Raw genomic sequence first — 19,445 nt, forward strand, 5'->3', positions numbered from 1 at the left:
TTCGCAGCGGCGCTTGTTTCATGACGCCCCCAAGATGGCGGCTCCGGGGGACGTGGTTGGAGGTTACGCCTCTTGCCCTCTGCGCATTCCGCTTTCCGGCCTTGGCGGCAGCGCTTGTTTCCGAGCCGGGCTGCCTTTCGTGACGGACGCAAGATGGCGGCGCCCACTTTGGGGGACCACTGAGAGTGCTACGCCCGTAATCAGCGCCGGCGGCAGCGGGAGACGCTACAATGCGGTTGGCGAGGGTTGGTTTGCATGGGGTCTTCGCCGTCTACAAGCCCCCCGGCGTGGCGTGGATGGCCGTGCGGAACTCCGTGGAGACCCACCTGCTGAGAGGTGAGCCTTGGAAGAGGTTCGGCCCCGTTTCCTTGCTTCATGCTGCCTCCCGAGTCCCGCTCCTTACCATGCAATACAGAGTGTTCCGTAATAAATGTGCTCTTAACCAGGGTTAAATAACCAGGATTATTTAAATCGAATTTTTAAAATAATATGCTTTTGGAGGAAAAATATTTCTAAAGTTAGTTTTCTGTTTAAGTTACATAATAGTCCAGAGCCTATTCATCTGGAAATAAGGATTTAAGTTTTTCATGTGTGCTAAAACTCAGTCTAAGTTGTTTTTTTTAATCGTCTAACCGCATCAGTTAACAAGCATGGATACGTATAGTATAATGTTATTGTTTTAGTTAAATAAGTTGTTTAAATTGTTATTAAGGAAATGATTATTTTTCTCCTTCCACTAAAGTACAGCAGAAAAATTGTCCAAATATAAACAAGAATTTCATAATTATCTGTCTATGTATTTCTAATAGTATAACCAAGTCAGTAATTTTTTATATAACTGTAAAAACTACTCTGAAAATTTATTATTCCAAAAATTAAACCTTTATCTGGTTGTCAGTCCCTTCTCCCTCCTCGGGGAAAAGCCCCCAAGAGCCGCCACGCACCCTTTAAAGAGCGTGCAGCTCTTGCAGGCTTTTGCTGGAGGTGGGGGAAGGGACAGAGGGCAGCCCCTCATTCCCTTCCCCCACCTCCCAGAAAAGCCCCCAAGAGCCGCACTCCCTTTCACGAGCCGCATGGAGCGTGTGTGCGGCGCTTGGGGGCTTCTCCCTCCTGGGGAAAAGCATACAGGCTCTGCTCAGCACTTTAAAAAAAATTTTTTTTCTTGCATTCCCCTTCTAAAAACTAGGTGCGTCTTATGGAGCGAAAAATACGGTAAATCAAGACTTACTGACTTATGATTTAAATCACGATTAAAATCAATTTGATTTAAATCTGACGAACCAGAGCAGCGCACAGAAACACTGTTTACCTTCCTGCTGGAGCAGTACCTATTTATCTACTTGCACTGACGTGCTTTCGAACTGCTAGGTTGGCAGGAGCAGGGACTGAGCAACGGGAGCTCACCCCGTTGCGGGGATTCGAACTGCCGATCTTTTGATCGGCAAGTCCTAGGCTCTGTGCTTTAACCCACAGCACCACCCGCATGCCCTATTAATTAATTAGCTATACCTTAAAAAAATAAATAACCAGTTTTCTTCATTATTTTTTTTCTTTAGACTTGAATTCATTCAAGCGACCAGCACCACGACGGCTTGTACGTTTCCTGCCTAGCATGGTGGAAGGAAAGGATGGGAAGGAATTGACTATGACAGTTACGCAGCTCCCAGCTATGGCTGACCATCCTCTAGGTGAGATTTGAGCAGGGATGTAGGGTGGAGAAGCTGGCATCCTGGGCCTGATGATATCAGGACTAACTTATTCTTTTCAGGGACAGTGAACATAGTGGCCTCCGGATGTTCCAACCCCAATCAGCATGGCTAATGGGTAGAGATTATGTGAATTGTAGTCCAGCATCTGGAGGCCATCACTTTGCCTATGCCTGATTTGTATCTACCCAAGACTCTGCTTTTGAGTCTTGCCAATGTATGTGGCAGTGTTTCTTAAACTTTGGTCTCCTGCTGTTGTTGGACTACAACTCCCATCGTCCCTGAGCACAGGTCCTTCTAGCTAGGGAAGATGGGATGCGTAGTCCAACAACAGCTAGGAAGTCCAAGTTTGAGAAACAGTGGATTAAGGTAAAGGACACCCACTGATGGGGCATTCTCAGGTGTGACACCTCTCTTGCCAATCCTTGGATGTTGGGCAAAGGTGGGATGGGAAAAAAGCCTTCAGGAATCTCTTCAGTTCTGCTTGTTCTTGGTTTGCTACATCTGCTATCACTTTCTTATTGTGTTCTGCTACTTATTGTGTTTTCGGTTTGAATTGTTGTTAGCTTTTGCACAACGTTTTTGTTTGTTTGTTTTTAATTCCTAATCACTCCATAAACCAAGGGGTAGCCAACATAATGCTCTCCAGATGCTCTGGACTAGAATTCCCAGTTGCTGGAAACTGCAGGAGGGGGAGAATGCTCTTGTGCACAGGTCTTGCTTGTGGGCTTCCCACAGTGGGCATCCTATTGGCCACTGTGAGAACAGGATGCTGGACAACATGGACCACTGGCCTGATCCAGCAGGCTCTTCTTAGGCTCCCTATATGGCCAATAGGTCCGGGTGATTTATTGATCTGTCATCCAAAACCGGTTTAAAGTCCACATCATGATAATTGTTTCCAAATATTTGACCCGGTGGTATATTGCAAATCACATTGTTGGAAAAACTGCAAAGCCAATGGATGCTTTTCTCGTGATTCCTGCAACAGTGCAACCCATACTCAGCTCTCTCCTGCCTCCTGCAGGGGGCAGCAAACCACAGAGCAGGCACAGAGGAAAATTGCCTTGCAGGAGCTTTTTTCAGGCAACGCCATGAGCTTCTTGCTTTAAGTGTAGGGACTAGGCAGACTGGTAGGTAGGTGGTTGAGGGAGGTGTCAGTCTGAGTTGTCTCTAGGCTTTGTGCTAGGAGCCCCTTTTCCTCCTTCCTTTCTCCAATAGGGTTGTTTACTTCTGAGGATGATTCCAGAGTGGGATAAAATGTGGCTGCCCAATTCCATTCTCCTCTGGAGAGGAATTTGATGGTTGTCTGGGAGCTCCTTCTGTTTACCCCCTGCTATGGTCTGTTCCAGCATCTGTGGCTCCTCAGTCTCAAAGTTTGCAGTTGACCCGCAATCTTTACTCAGATTCAGAGGCTGGGTTAGAATGTCTTGTTTTTCTCTGGCCTTTTAGTTTGGTTTTCATTTGGTGCCAGATTTTCTGCTCCCTGCTGAAATTTGTTGTTGGGTTTTTATTAGTTACTCATTTTAATTCCACTTATGAATTGCTTTGTTAAAAACATCTCAAAATTATTTATTTATGTATATATATATAAAGCTTCCTTTGTGTTTTGTTTGAATTATTTACTGTCTTGGTGAGATCAAGTTTTGTGCATGCTTTAAAAAATCGATCTTGATTTTCCTTTACAGTTTCTGGACCGATATTCAGACACCTGAAAGTTGGAGTAGGCCACCATCTGGATCCAATGTCCTCTGGAGTGTTTGGTAAGTAAAAGATGCTTTAGCCAGTCATTGCTATTATATGGTGCTCCCAGGAGCATTATTTCACTGTGGCTAAGGTACATGTGGCCAATAAATTGGATTGCATCCCAAAGCAGTTGCTAATCTGGGCCCAATTCAAAGTGCTGGTTTTGACCTATAAAGCCTTAAATACCTCCAGGACCACCTCTCTCCATATGAACCTACCCAGATCCGGCAATAATCCTCTGAGGCCCTTCTTTGTGTGCCCCCTCCCGAAGAGGTCCAGAGGGTGGCAACACGAGAATGGGCATTTTCTGCAGTGCTTCCCCTCCTCTTTGTGGAATGCTCTCCCCAGGGAGGTTTGTCTGATACCTTCAGGGGAAAACGTTCCTTTTTAACCAGGCCTTTGAACTGATTAGCATATTAAACCCCTTTTAAATGTGTTTGTAGGGGGAATGTGCTTTTTTATTCTTGTTTATATCTTGTACTTTTATATTGTATTTTTATGTTGTGCACTGCCCTGAGATCCACAGGTGAAGGGTGGTATACAAATTTAATTAATTATCATCATCTATAGTTCTGCGGGAGGGGGTAATTAAATAATCCCCCCCTTCTCTCATTTCCCCCTACTGTTGGAATCCAAAGCCATGTACAAATTCTTTCTTCCCAGTCAGAGTTAAGGCATGCCATGATCCAGACGTATCTATTTACCTGTCCCTGGATTTGCAGTCAGAAAAAGTGACCTTTTTAACTTTGCCTGCCTAACTCTCCCACCCCTTCCTTTTTATATTTCAGTGCTTGGGGTGGGTAATGGCAACAAGTTGCTTCAAGCCTTGCACGATGCTCAGCTCACCAGGGTAAGTATTTATTTTAATACAGTTATAAGTAGGGAATTATACATTATTATTAGGCATTAGAGTTGGAAGGTACATTGGGGTCCAGCCCCCTGCCTAGTGTGGGGTGTACAGTGTGCAGGATGTACCATGCATGATGCAGCTACAGAATCCCTTATGGATGCCTACTTGGCCTCTGGTTAAATGCCTTCTACGAAGGGGAGCCCACCACCTTCCAGCACTTTATTTTCCACAGTAAGACTGCTCTTGTCATTGGGAAGTTTTTCCTGATGTTTAGCTGAAATCTGCTGCCCTTCCAATTTAACCAATCCATTCTGGTCCTGCCCTTTGGAGCAACAGAGAGCAAGTCTGCTTTCTGTTGCTCCAGAAAGCAGATAGTTGAAGACAGCGATTGAATCTTTCATTAAATGCTGCTTCTCCAGACTGAACATCCCCAACTCCTTCATCTGTTCCTCTTGGTACTTGGTAGCCAGACTCTGCACCATCCTAAAGTTAAAGGGACCCTTGACTGTTAAGTCCAGTCACGGACGACTCTGGGGTTGCAGCGCTCATCTCGCTTTACTGGCTGAGGGAGCCGGCGTTTGTCCGCATACAGCATACAGCTTCCGGGTCATGTGGCCAGCATGACTAAGCCGCTTCTGGCGAACCAGAGCAGCGCATAGAAACACTGTTTACCTTCCTGCTGGAGCAGTACCTATTTATCTACTTGCACTTTGACGTGCTTTTGAACTGCTAGGTTGGCAGGAGCAGGGACCAAAGAACGGGAGTTCACCCTGTCGCGGGGATTCGAACTGCTGACCTTCTGATTGGCGAGCCCTAGGCTCTGTGGTTTAGGGCACAGCGCCACCCGCATCCCGCCTGCACCATCCTACTGGTGTACAATAATTTTAAACCCGCAGGGCGCACTGCGGGGCCAGAGTCTACCTACCTCCTCCCACTCAGCTGCCCTACAGCTGGGGAGAGGCAGTGGGCGGACCGTTTGGGTAGCGCCGAGCCTGCGCGTGCTCAAGCCACCACATCTCTCCCAGGAGAGACGCATGGCTCCGGTGCACTGTAGGCCCCGTGGTGAGTGCCACCCGGCATTTTATCACAAAAACCCCAGTGGTGACACCCGGGGCAGCCCGCATCTACCATACCCCCTTCCTCTGCCTCTGGTCCAGACTAAGGCAAACAATAATACTGGGTTTGGACAACATGCTAAGTCAAACTATGTTTTAAAGTGAAACCACAGCAGGACTGAAGGAAGAGTAAAGTGGCCACAATCTCTTATCCAGGATGCCCACACATTTGTTGTGCGTTTGCACTAAGCTCAGACAGTCAGCCCGATTGAATTTTGGGGTTTACAATTAAGTGTGTTTTAGGATTGCAGTTCTAGTCTTGCAGCAACAGCTATTTTGTTGCTTTGATGCAACGATACATTTTTATAAATTTACTTAAAATGTACTTAAAATGAAAGTATGTGTAGGACCCCTTTCTCTCTCTCTCTCTCTCTCTCTCTCTCTCTCTCTCTCTCTCTCTCTCGTGTGTGTGTTTCACATAAGTCAGGGGGAGGCAGACATCAGGATTGTGGAATCTACTTTGTTTACTAGAAACAACTGGAGCCAGGTCAAAATGGGGAGAGGTACAGATAGAATTTATGAGCAGGGTGCATCTGAGCATGTGTTCTGGAAGCTGTTTTCAGTTACAAGAACTTTACTCTTATACGTAAAGAAAGAAAGAAACTTCATTCACCAGCACTACCTGATTTCAGGGGCAGGAGGAGTGATCCCTTTTGTTGTTGCTGTAGTTAAAGAATTGGGAGTCAGAAGTCCTTGCTGATCTACTGCATATAATTCTGAGATCAGCAGAAGAGCCTGGCTGCCGGATTCATCCACAGGTCCATCTAGCCCAGCATCCTGTTCTCACAGCAACCAGCCAGCCAGCAACCAGTCTTGGGGAAGCCCTAAAACAGGCCATTAACAGAGTTGCCCTCTCCTGCTGTTGTTAATCTGGTATTCTGGTGCTTTTGATCCCAGCTGTCAGGACTAGTAGTCCCCTTTTAAAGCACTCCCAAGCTGGTAGCTATCACTAAGCATTCCATAGCTTAAGCCAACCTTTCTCAACCTTGGGTTCCCAGATGTTGTTGGACTACAACTCCCATCATCTCTGACCACCACAACTCCTGATGATGGGAGTTGTAGTCCAACACCTGAGGACCCAAAGTTGAGAAGGGCTGGCTTAAACACACGCTCACTGCTGTGTCCTTGTTTTGTATTGAGCAGTAACTACAATTGGGGGCTGCCTGGTTTTCTTGTAAAGCGCTACCACTGTAAACGTCTCTCACCATGCATTTCTTCTTTTCAAAGACTTACACAGTTAGTGGCTTGTTTGGCAAAGCCACAGATGACTTCTCGGACACGGGCAAACTGATCGAGAAGGCAACATTTGGTAAGTTTATCCACAGGGCTAGGTGTGGGGAACCTGTGGTGGTTCAAGCTTACCTAGGTACAGCTGTGGGCAGGTTTCCTGCATTTTAGGGGGTTGTACTAGATTACCCTGGGGTGTCCCTTCCAACTCTACAATTCTATGATTCTCCCCTGTCTCTGAAGCGCAGCACTCATTCAGCCGGTCCTGAAAGCCCCGCTAGCTCAGCCTTCAGCAGTAGAGAGTTTGCTTTCTTTTCCACTGCCCAGAAACCAACTTGAGTTGGATTCCAGGTGCATGTTTTCCTCTTAGGAGGATAAAAGGTGAGCCCATCCCCCAGCAATGTTTTGAAACGGTGGAGTTTTAAAGCATCATATAAGCATCTTGAGTTTGCTTTATATTTTATTGTGTGGTTGCCCCTTCCTCATCCTGACCCCCCAAACCACTGGGGCTCCTTTTCATATTGTTTTCACCTGGGAATTTGCTTAGGAGGCAGCAACATGTTTACAGTCTGTGTTTGAAATATATGTATTTAGCTCCAGGCTGTTGGATCACCTGGCCCATCCCTCTCAGTACTGTTTTCCCCCTTTCTTTGTCTGCAGACCACGTCACCAGGGAGCAGCTGGAGAGGATCCTTTCTGTTATCCAGGGGTCCCATCACAAGGCTTTACTGCAGTAAGTATCCCAAACGTGGGGGCTGTACCAGAGCACAGGGGCAGAGTGCCTGCTTTGCATGCAGAAGGTCCCAGGTTTGATCCCTGATAGCATCTGTTCAGATAGCAAGCCCCAGGAAAGACCTTTCCCTGAGAAACCCCTGCCAGTCAAAGCTGACAGTAGATTGGCAGATAAATGCTTCCACCTGTCAAAGCTGGCATGGACAATACCCTGTTCTGGTGCAATAAGGTAGCTTTTCGTTCTCCCAAATCTCAAGGTGATGCTTTTGCTGTCACTTGGGGACCAGTGAGAGATGCTTGCTGCTTTTGCTGCAATGAGACATCTTCTACAAGATTTAAGGGAAAGGGAGGGTGTGGCGACTTTCACACCTTCTCTGTTTCTTCTGCTGACCATTCCCCAAAGAGCACCCACTCCGCTCCCCATGTACAAGAAGAAGGTTATTGGTATTGGCAGGCCTGGGCAGACTGCTGATCTTTGCTGATCTTCCTTTGCCTGTCGTGGACCTTCAGGTAGCTGTTGCTGGACTCACAACTCCCATCATCCCAGGCCATTGGCCTTGCCATCGGGCTGGGGATGACTTCTGCAGATCAGTAGGCATGGCTGTGCCTTCCCTCTTTGCCCTTATATCCCAGAACATCCCAGCCTGCAACCCTCTTGCACCTTGCAAAACAACACACATACTGAAGGCACAATACACGAAATACTATTATTATTAATTAGTAAAATGATTAGTCATTCTTTGTGATGGCAACTCAAAATTTTGTAAGCAAAAAAACAAACACATACATAACTGCATTAAAATCAACACACACAGTCCCACCATTCTACCCATGCAAAAGGGCAATAGCTAGTTAAAAGCCAAAGACCTGATTAGAAAGTATGTTTTCATCTGACATCTAAAGATAAGAGGAGGCTTGTTTCTCAGTGGCTCCTGACCAGGATGAACAGGTTGCAATGCAGTTTGCAGAGAACTCATGTTCTCCTCCAGACCTCCTCCTTTCCACTCATGGCATCCCCAGGAGCCCCTTGTTTACTTTGTCCATAGAAGCAAAGTCTGCTCTGGTTTGAGGGATACCCTGCCCATGCAAAATATCCCCTGGTGGAGCCCCTCTTATGTTAGCAGTGGGGTGGGGGCAGCAGCAGCAGCTGTACTTCAAGGTGGCTGTAAAGCTGGCATTTATAATTTCATACATTGTTCCAGAGCACCCTAAGTCATGCTCCGGAAGTGTAAATAGTGGATTGCAGGCCCTTCCAGCTGTGGGGTGTGGGGAGGCTAGCACAGCAGGCAACTCAATGCTGGTAGGCCCTGGCAGCTGCTGCTTTCAGACCTACACAGAAATGAATGGTTCTTTTCGTTCTGTCCCTCCTTTTGTAAAAAATGAAAGTTGTAATTTTCAGGTTACTAAATAAGCATGCTAAATAGTTTGTGTGGTAGAATGGTGGACATGAGCTAATAGAGGGAGTGTGGTGCAACTCAGGAATGGTTTGAATGTTGCCTAGCTGACCTTAGGTGGGCCCCTGTTTTCTTAGCTCCTTCCCAGCTATTTGCAATGTGTGCATATTAACGCTGACCTGTCTTACAGGGGTGTTGTAAAGATTAGTGAGTTGTGATATGTAATGTGCTTTGATTGTCTCTATGCGCCTAATTGACAGCTAAGTATTAATTGCTATTCCTATAACTATTTCACTAGAATTCCCATTTCTAAATAAATGACTTGGAGTTTTATCTCTCCCTCCTTCTAAGCTGCCATTCATGATTCTGCACTCACATCCCAGTGAGATTCATGGCTGAGTGTGGTTTCCCCATTCCAAATTTGCCACAGTAGCCACTACACCTGCCTTCCCCAACCTTGTGCCTTCCAAATGTTGCTGGATGGCAACTCCCATGTTCCCTGATGGTTAACTGTGCTACCTGGGAGTTGGGAGTTTGGCTTCTACCAGCCAAAGCTCTCTGAGCTTCCCCCAAAATAGAGGCTGCGCTCATAGAGGAGGAGGATGGAAGAGTTGATAGCCGGAAGTTAGCTTTATAGAGACAAAGGGGTTTTTCTGGGCTGAAGCAACAGCACCTTTCCTCCAAGACGTTCATTGGGATGGGAACTTTGCATGGTGCTCTTTAGATTAATCATCCTGGAGTTGGAAGGTGAAAACTGTTTGCCGCAGGTGGGGCTTGCTCTGCTTCCAGGCCCTTCCATAACTAGGGAAGTCCAAAGGCCCTTACGCCGAAGGTGAGCAGGAGTGCTAGGGTGGGGTGGGAGGTCAGTCAGCCAGGAGCCCTGCTGTCCTCCTCACCCCACGTCTTGTTTCCTTCTCTCCCTCAGGCCGCCTTCATCCCTTTCCTTCCTTCCGCTGCGTCATTACTGCCTGCCCAGAGAGCATGAGGAGCTGAAGAGCTCCCAGCCTCTAAGCTTCCAGAACAGCCGTGCCCACCCTCGGAAATGGAGTGTGGCGCAGTCCATGGGCAGCGACCATCAGAAGCCAGTGTGGCGGGTGGTGCTGATTTGTGTCTCAGGAATGGCATTTCTAGCGTGGTGTGCGCTGCGCCGCAAGACTGACATTGACAGGCTTCTAGAGGATGCCATGGAGGAGGACTCCCCAGAGCAGGATTCCCAAACGCTTCCATCCGAACAGGGGAAGCCTTGATGCAGGGGTGGTGGGCAAGGACCTCTTGCCACTCAGGATTCCTGATTCCACCCCCCACCCCACCCCCCAGGCTGGGTCCCTGAAACTGCTGGTTCTATGGTATGGGTGTGCATTAAAGCAAAGAAGACCGCCACAGAGGACGTCAAAAGACATTTCCTGAACATGGACAGCATAGTTCTGTTCCCAGTAGAAAGTAACACAGAAAGTTCTTTTTCAAAGCAAGAGAAGCCATATGGTGGAGCTCAATTGGTTAAAGAGGGACGCTATTCTGTGTTGCAGGCACACTCCCTTTTATGTGTGAAGAGAAGGAAATATGTCTAAACATTGTGCACCTGCTGATTCTGTTGGCTCTTAATGCTTGGTTGTAGTTGGTTTAAGATAATAAAATAATAATTGCCTAGATCCAGGTTTGAGGCAAATACTATCTTGGTGAGAGAGCCCCAGGAGAGGTTTTAAATCACAAAACATGCAGCAAAGAAAAGCGTGGAAATATAGGCTGTTAGACCCCTCCGAGTTTCTTCCAAAGTTCTCCTTTACTTCTCCTTTAGCATGGAGTGAGCAGCCCAGAAGTCCTTTCTGGTCAGTCTCACATGATGGAAGGGGGTAAACAAAAGGCTTTGGTAACCCTTCCTCTTGAGTGAGGGGGCGTGACCTAGTTAAATCTGGCAGAATTGCTTACTCCAAACTGTCGCAACATGTTAGTGTGTCAACTGCAATGTGTAGGTGCAAACGCTCCCCGTGCTCTTCCTGAGGCTGGAAAGGGGTTTACTGAGTAAAAATGCAAAATGATGCATGTCTAAAAAGTTTATCACCAACATGAAAAGTTTGCAAAGCTCTGGCTTACTCTATGGTCTTAACCTCTTCATGCATTAACTACAGCAGGGTGGCCCAACTTTTCATACCAATGGGCCACAAGCGTACTTTGACACGAAACCTACAGGCTGCCTTGTCACATGGGGGTGGGTGGGCCAAGGCCAAAATTTGAAGGCCCCGCCCCCATCCCTCATTCTGCCTTCCCAGAGCCAGCTGTGGGAAGGAGGTGTGAGGCTCAAGCAAAGTCCCAGAGTGCCTTCCCAAAGCTGGAAAAGTGCTAACTAGGCTTTGGGAACTGTGAGGACTGTGGGGTGTTTTGGTGGGTGTGTCAAAATGTTGCTGAGGGCCGGGCCATGTGTTGGATAACCCTGAACTACAGCTAAGCATGCTGTATCATCCCTGACCATTTGCCATGCTGGATGAAGCTGATGGGGATTGGGAGTCCAGCAACATCTGGAGGACCACAGGTTCCCCAACCCTGGACTACTCTCATGGAGTAGTGATACTTCTTCCCACCTACTCCCCACCTAATGATAAAATTGGAGAAAACATGAACAGAAGTGAATGGCCTGTTAGCTATTTAAGGATGCAAATCCCATATGCATGACTTGTCTATTCCAAAATATATCTTGTATACATCTGAATGCTTCAGAATAAGTATTATGAAAATTCAGATAAGAAACCACACAAAATTTTAATAGCTACATAGCACAATCAAGACTTGAATGAATGAATTGCACCAGCCAGGCTGTTTGGACCATCCATTAATTTTAAAATATGTAACAGAGGTTATTACTCAGTAAGGTAGTAACCCTTGATGTGGACTGCACCTCTTTAGACTGAAGGTGGGAGCTCACATGATTGTTCCTTGATACCAAAAAAATCCCTGCACATAGAAGAAGACGAAGAGTTTGGATTTGATATCCCGCTTTATCACTACCCTAAGGAGTCTCAAAGCGGCTAACAATCTCCTTTTCCCTTCCTCCCCACAACAAACACTCTGTGAGGTGAGTGGGGCTGAGAGACTTCAGAGAAGTGTGATTAGCCCAAGGTCACCCAGCAGCTGCATGTGGAGGAGCAGGGAATCGAACCCAGTTCACCAGATTACGAACTAGTCAGGCTAGCCTTGCTTTGGAGATTCTCTTTTGCACACAGGAACACTCAGTCATGTGAGTCACCCATCTACAGTCTGAAGTAGTATGGTCCAGATGAAGGGCTGCCACCTCAGAGAGAACTACCTGATGCTTCTGCAGTTGTTAGCTTGTTGCTTCAGCATATGGCAGGATATCACTTCGGGCAAAGCTAATATTGATTAGCAAAGTGGTTATGAAGAAAGCTGGCAAAAAAGTGTGGCCTCTCCCTTTGCTGCCACTGTTTTTATGTATTAAGTTTCAATTAAAATGCAGACTGTGGACATGGGTTAAAGTGACAGCCTTTGTGCACAACCTGTACAAAGGGTGTGTTGGGGTGTGTTGAATCATCATTTGTTGGTCTGTTTGAAAGATCAGCTTGGCAGATGATATCCTTTCCAATGAAGAGGTCCTACAGGGGGTGTGGGGGTGGAGAGGATATGAAGCTGGAGACATCTGTAATGCAGATTTGGGAAGCAGTGGCTGCATCCAACTGGAAACCTTACGAACAAGTGTATCTGCTTCAACTTTCCACAAAAAAGTGTGTGATGTACATAAGTCAGCCTTGTGTTTAAGCACTGGCCTAGTAGCCACAGGCAACCATGAATTACATGCAGATAAGTGAACTGGAAGAGGAGACACATCATGTTCCATCCCTCCTCTGTATCTCACAAAGAAACCAGGTGGGCTGTACTTAGAGTAGAAACACAGCAGCCTGCTGCAAGAAGGGCAGAACTCCCAATCCCTCCTAAGTAGCTATTTTGTGGGTTTATTTACTGTGTTGACTGTTTCTTAGCCTAAGTCATTCACTGAGGTTGTTAACCTCTGCATGTACCCCACTGCCAATGTGAGCTCACATGATTGAAATGGTCCTTCATACAAAAAACTAAGAACATTGCACGCAGAAAACTAGCCAGTATGGGTAGAAAAGATATTTGCCCTGACAAACTAGTTCTATCTGCAGGGTCTTTTGTTTGTATGAAGGCGCATTCAGTCATGTGAACCCCCACCGCCAGTGTCTTAAGGGCTTAGACACAGCCTAACCACCTAAGCAACCATGAAGCCTTAAAAGTTGAATGACTGGAGAGACCTGTCAGGAGTAAGCATGGACCAATGGTACCAAATAGTATGGGAAACAGCCCTACTAGAAAAATTAACCAATAAACTGAAACTGACACGGGGACAAACAGAAGAAGACGCCTTCACCCCGGTATGGCTCCCCTTTATCACGTACACAGCCCAAGACAATGACAAAAATCCACCAACAGCATACAAATCAATATGGCTAACCTGATCCAAAACACCCACCCACCCCACTCACACATGAAAACAAAGATCACCACAGCCAATCACAAACAAACAACCACACCCTAGGCCAACCCCAACCTCTCTCACCACCAAAGGAACACAAGTGAACAGCAGAGAACCGGCACGAGTAACGCTGACACCAAACCCTACACACATTAAGCAAAATAGAAACATCGCCACCCGACCCCACCCATCTTCCCCCCCTCCACCCCTTTTCTTCCTAATGTCTCAACAAATGAAACTGATTTGTAAAAATGTTACATGGAAAAAATACGAGAGACATTACACATACTTCTGTAAAACAAGAAAATCTTTTTTTAAAAAAAAAGCTGAATGACTAAAACCACCATTTATGTCAGAATCTGGCAATTTCATCTCCATATTGTGATACAAAGGGTCACTGCACAAATTTTCCGTTTTTACTGGCTGCTTAAGCATTTTTGATAGCTTTCAGGTGTTTATGCATTGTGTGAAGTTGACAATCAGAAATGCAATTTCCATGAGTCTTATGACATTCCCCAGCCCCTATAATTTGGGGAAATGGCTATTGAGTGTACCTGATTATAGGAGAGCCATCCTTGGAGATAACAGGCTGTGTTCGGGTGGGCAAAATGTATTGCACAAACCAGTCAGACAGTAGCTGTGCAAATCCAGCAGCAGGAGAGTTCAACCCCCCTTCCCTGATCTATTCTCTCCCTTTGCCTCCATCCAGGTATGCTAATATTGACTTGAAAACCCAAGAGGCCTACGAGCTGGCAGTGAAAGGATTAATTCGTCCCATGGAGAAAAGCCCACCCTTAATCACAGCAGTGCGAAGCCTCCAGTTTGCACCACCAGAATTCCAGCTAGGTATGGCTAGGGATGTATTTCAAATCCCACGGCAGATTTCCAATTATTATTATTTTTTAAATTGAGACATTTACAACTTTAGGGGTACGAAGGACCAAGAAGCAAGTGCTAAGAGAGATGTTTGCCCAAGAGATCAGAAAGCAGCTGACAGTTCACAGCAGAGAATACTAGCCCACATGGACAAATGGTGCAGGAGCTTCTCACAGCAGCCCCCCACTCCTAAGGAGAATCCCATAATAGAGCCAGCTGTGTTGATCCATAGTCTTTGACTGTGTTCACACTCTTACCTGCTGAGTTCACTCATCTAGGCAGTTATTATCTGGGCGTAGGGTTATTATGAAGATAAAATGGGACAGTCCTCAGATCCGGATTTTGGCATGAGCCACAGAGTTCTGACCATTTAGCGCTAAAATAAATCTTCGTTGCATCCTCCTTGTCCTTTTGGCTCCCTTCCTTTGGGGAAGATTGGGACCTCCATCCAAGGGAAGAACTTTCAGGGCAATATTTTTGCAACATCACTGGGTATAAGACACCTTCCTAGGTTTTCAATGGCTGGGAGACCAGAATGGATTTTCATTGGGACTTCTAGTGACAACTGGTTGAATTCAATGCACTAAAGTTTTTAGCTTTGTCTATTAAATGCAAGTAAAACTAACATGCCAAGTTAGATCATGCTCCAATGTTTAAGATATCAAAAAAATTTCTAGTGCTAATTACCCTGATTTCTGTAGTATCCTTTCCCTAACTGGAAAGTTTTCAATTTCAAACTTTTTTGGGAAACCCCACCTCACTGCCTGCTTGTATTGACAATTATTTCTGTCCCCTTAGAAATCCACTGTTTGCATGAGACCCAGCAATACCTTCGGAAGATAGTTCACGAGATCGGTTTGGAGTTGAAGTCAGTTGCTGTCTGCACACAAGTGAGGCGGGTACGAGACGGCATTTTCACTCTGGAGGATGCCCTCTTGAGAACACAGTGGAACTTGCATAACATCCGAAATGCGATGCTGAAGTCCAAGCATAGAGTAGAAACTGAGATACAAAAAAGCCTTGCTTATGAGGGAGAGGAAGAAACTACGGCCTCTCCGGTTGCAGGTGACATGCAGCTGAGCGAGGGGGAAGATGCCTTGCCACCAAGCTCAGTGATAAAATTGTGAATATCTTGTACTACATGGAAAATGGTTAAGTGCGGATGTGGAAAGCACCCTGGAATTTTTATCCTTCACCACTTTGCTGCTGAAGCTTGCTGCCTTGTTTCAATCAGTTCTAAAACTCATCACTCTCAAAACTCTCCCGCGATGAAACATTTGCAGTATCTGATCCTGCACGTGTGGAAAAATCAGAAGCTGTTTCTGAACCATATGAAAACACAGCTTTTTACCTTGTCGAAGCTTGGATGTTTCAGCCAAAGGATTTGTAGAGCTGGTTAATTTGCTGCATAAAACAACCTGGCTGTTACTTAAATGTATTTTTAAAAAACAAATCCACCTGTGAATTCCGACTGCAGTATGATGCTTTGATTTATTCATATTGCCATGATTAAAATTCTGAAACTCATTTATGAGTTTATTGTTAAATTCAAGCCTGAAAATGTGTGAGAGGGGTAGGTGGGTGGCAGTAGCTTCTGGTATCACTCCAAATGAATTAAGGAAATTTTACTATAACTTGGCATGACTATTACTTGACAAAATATTGGTTTGCAGTCATCCTGCAAATCAGAATTAGAAACTAGCTTGAAGTAGGATTGTAAACCATTATTTATGCTAACTATGGTTTGGTGTGTTGCCTGAATTGGCAAAGTTACTGCTGTCACAGAGGACATGGGCTCTGCGATAAATTGCCATTTCGTTGAATACCAGTATTGAAATAACATTGTGATAAATTTTTCAATAAGGCACTATACCTGTGAACAAATGGTGGAGACATGACAGCTTCCCAGTGGGTAGCTAAGCCCTCACACAAACCAGCAACACAGGTATCTTTCCACTTAAGGCTTGGTTAATTATGCAGAGCTTGCTAACAATCCAGGAGGAACCCCCCATGGCTAGACAATAAAAGTTGCAGCGGCAAAAAAAAAAAAGAACGTAAACAAAGAACTGGAAAGCATTCTTTCTTCCCTCACACTCACTGGTGAAAAAAGAGGCGGACGAGTTTTTATTTTTATTTTCTGGTGGTGTTTATGTTGTTGGTTCCCCTAAATAGCTTTCCTCCATATTGAAAAGGGTTTTACAAATTTATTTAAAGGCGACTATCTTTTTGCTTGCCCTCCCTTCAGCAAAGCTTCTAGGGTACTTTACAAAAAAAGAGAGCACCAAGATAAAATAAATAGCTAATGTATAATAAATGGTGGCATGCAATAAGATTATATTCAGAACCCTGGCAGAGCCATATTTGTTACCCCAAAGATAAGACTGGCACCACGGGGGCTTTCCTGGGCAGGGAAATATTTGGTTTTGAACATGCAGAAGCTTAGATTTTTCTATAGGGGGGGAAAGAATTGGGAATGGTTGACTTCTAGCTAAAATAATAACCTACGAATGTGAGGTGGGCATTTATGGGCTAGGCTGTGTGGTGAAGTGTTTATGTTACTAGTTTATGGGTCTTACTAATTACAATTCTAATTGCATCAATGGGACTATCGCCAAACTCCTGATAAGCAAATAAAGGTTCAGTTGCTGCCAACCACAGCTGCTTACTGAGCCTAAAGTAGCCAAGAAAAACATAGCTTCTGCCTTTACTACAAAGGGAACTGCCCCCATATCTTAAAGAGGGCCTGTTATGATACTGTATCTTGGACTAAATGTTCTATGTTGACAACACTGAAATCAGACAAATTAGTTCTTACAGAGGAAGAGTGTGTGTGGGAGCAGCTTTCAGGCAGCAGTGGACTTTTCAGCTGTGTATGTCTTGGGTGGGGGGCAGCTGAACAAGTAAAAGAACATGTGTTTGATTGGTTGCATTACTTTCAGGTAAATGAAATGTTTAAAAAGGATTTTAGAGAGAGTGGATATGCAGAAAAGGAATTGAAATGTCAAATAGAGATAATAAATAATGATTATGAGATATTGTCAAAAATGTATAAAATGTTGTTGGAATGGCATACGATGGATGAGGAAGTAAAGTCGGTTATGATACACTGGGCCAGAGATTTTGGATCTAATATACAATTGGATGATTGGGAAAAAGTATGGAATGAAAATATAAAATTTACAGCATGTACTGCGTTAAAGGAGAATGTTATGAAAATGGTATATAGATGATATATCACACCAGTTAAGTTAGCAAAAATGTTTAAAACATGTACCGTATTTTTCGCCCTATAGGACGCACTTTTTCCCCTCCAAAAATGAAGGGGAAATGTGTGTGCGTCCTATGGGGCGAATGCAGGCTTTCGCTTAAGCCTGGAGAGCAAGAGGGGTCGGTGCGCAACAACCCCTCTCGCTCTCCAGGCTTCGCGGACCTCTCCGCAAGCAGGACCGCTCCCGCTGCTTGCGGAGAGTTGCCTGCACGCCGAAGCCTGCGCGCGCTGATATCAGCGCGCCCAGGCTTCGCGGACCTCTCCGCAAGCAGCGGGAGCACTCCCGCTGCTTGCGGAGAGTTGCCTGCACGCCGAAGCCTGCGCGCGCTGAGATCAGCGCGCCCAGGCTTCGCGGACCTCTCCGCAAGCAGCGGGAGCGCTCCCGCTGCTTGCGGAGAGTTGCCTGCACGCCGAAGCCTGCGCGCGCTGAGATCAGTGTGCCCAGGCTTCGCGGACCTCTCAGCAAGCAGCGGGAGCCAGCACTGGGCTCCCATGGCTTGCAGAGAGCTGCCTGTTTGGGGGCTGGGGTCGGGGGAAGCCCGGGCCTCCCCCGCCGCAGCCCCACGCCTGGGGGGGGAAAATAATTTTCCCCCTTTATTTCCCCCCCCCAAAAAAACTAGGTGCGCCTTATGGGACGGTGCGTCCTATAGGGCGAAAAATACGGTAATAAGTGTTGGAAATGTAAAGAAAAAGAAGGATCATTTTATCATATGTGGTGGGAATGTAAGAAGGTGAAGGGTTTCTGGGAGATGATATATGATGAGTTGAAAAAGATGTTGAAATATACATTTGTAAAGAAACCAGAAGCCTTTCTGTTAGGAGTAACAGGAAGTGAAATAAATAGAAGGGACTACAAACTTTTCCAATACGCGGTAACGGCAGCGAGAATATTAATGGCCCAGAAATGGAAACAGGAGGAACTACTGACCCTTGAAGAGTGGAGAATGAAACTTATGGACTATGCAGAGTTGGACAAACTAACTGGGAAGATTAGATATCAACGGGATCACAAGTTCATCGAGGACTGGGGGAAATTTACAGAATATCTGAAAAGTATATGTGATGAACAAACAATGCTAGTGGGATTTAAAGACGTTTTGTGAAAGTTAGAGGAGTATTGTTAAAAAGGAATTGGATAGTAAGGGTATACTAAAAGGCAATATTAAATTTAAAGAATGCGTAAAGTATGTAAAAATATGATTTGTAGAGAAGCTGATGGAAGTCTAAAAAGTTGAAATTTGTGAAAAAAAATTGATATGGTGAATTTGTATAATGGAAAATTTAATAAAAATTATTATAAAAAAAGATAAAAAGGGAGAGATTGGTGGGATGGAAGCTTTGGGGGCAGGCCTTCAGGGGGTGGGGTGGAGGATATATGCAGTTTTAGAAGCACAGCGCTCTAATTTATTGTGTATTCTATTTGACCCGCTGCCCTACATTTTATTTCTAAAAGAAGATTCACAGGCTAGTGGAGTCACCGTGTGATTGCCACCCTCAGTATTTGGGAATGCCCACAAGCCTAGATCGCTTTGGTTTCCATGTTACTGGAAGTCTAGAACCAGATTGGTTGAAGCCAGAAATGTGCCCTATTCTCGGAGAAGTAGAAGGCTGGAAAGCTGGCTTTACACTGTGTAAACTGTAAGGGGTTGGCTGGAGGTGTGAGGCATACTAGTTTGAGATTCCAGGATTTTAACAATTAATTGGATATCCCCAGTTTCCCTTTGTTTCTGAGGAGAGCTATACTGCTGTGAGATGCACCTTGTACATTGCCTTCATAGACCTGATGAAGGCCTTTGACCTTGTCAGCCAAAAAGGGCTCTTCACACTCAAGATATGATACCCACCTAAGCTCCACTAGATGATTGTGCTAAGATGAAGATTATTTGGAATGTGTTTGCCATTATTAGTTTGCTCTTATTATTGTATATGTAATTAATTGTTTTCTTTTTGTTATTGATGTTATGTTTTGACTGATATTGTATCTTGATGCTAATTTCAAAATAATAATAAACAAAAATGAAACAAAAAAA

General features: G+C 45.3%; 1 protein-coding gene across 3 annotated transcripts; it reads left to right on the forward strand.

Moving 5' to 3' along the window:
* Window positions 1–213: 213 nt before the first annotated feature.
* On the forward strand, window positions 214–19,445 carry TRUB2 (TruB pseudouridine synthase family member 2). Of its 3 annotated transcripts, none has more exons than XM_083597417.1 (9): window positions 214–336; window positions 1,557–1,688; window positions 3,395–3,469; window positions 4,241–4,302; window positions 6,645–6,726; window positions 7,305–7,377; window positions 13,981–14,117; window positions 14,946–17,417; window positions 18,508–19,445. In XM_083597417.1, exons 1-8 carry the CDS (start codon window positions 231–233, stop codon window positions 15,272–15,274), a joined length of 996 nt encoding a protein of 331 aa, XP_083453543.1. In that variant the 5' UTR covers window positions 214–230; the 3' UTR covers window positions 15,275–17,417; window positions 18,508–19,445. The 3 variants fall into 3 exon arrangements, with proteins under 3 accessions (XP_083453543.1, XP_083453542.1, XP_083453544.1); XM_083597416.1 differs by having other exon boundaries at window positions 14,946–16,405; window positions 18,722–19,445; XM_083597418.1 differs by lacking the exons at window positions 13,981–14,117; window positions 14,946–17,417; window positions 18,508–19,445 and adding an exon at window positions 9,696–10,419.

This window comes from Podarcis filfolensis, assembly GCF_964270895.1.
Source record: "Podarcis filfolensis genome assembly, chromosome: Z".
Taxonomy (NCBI): domain Eukaryota; kingdom Metazoa; phylum Chordata; class Lepidosauria; order Squamata; family Lacertidae; genus Podarcis; species Podarcis filfolensis.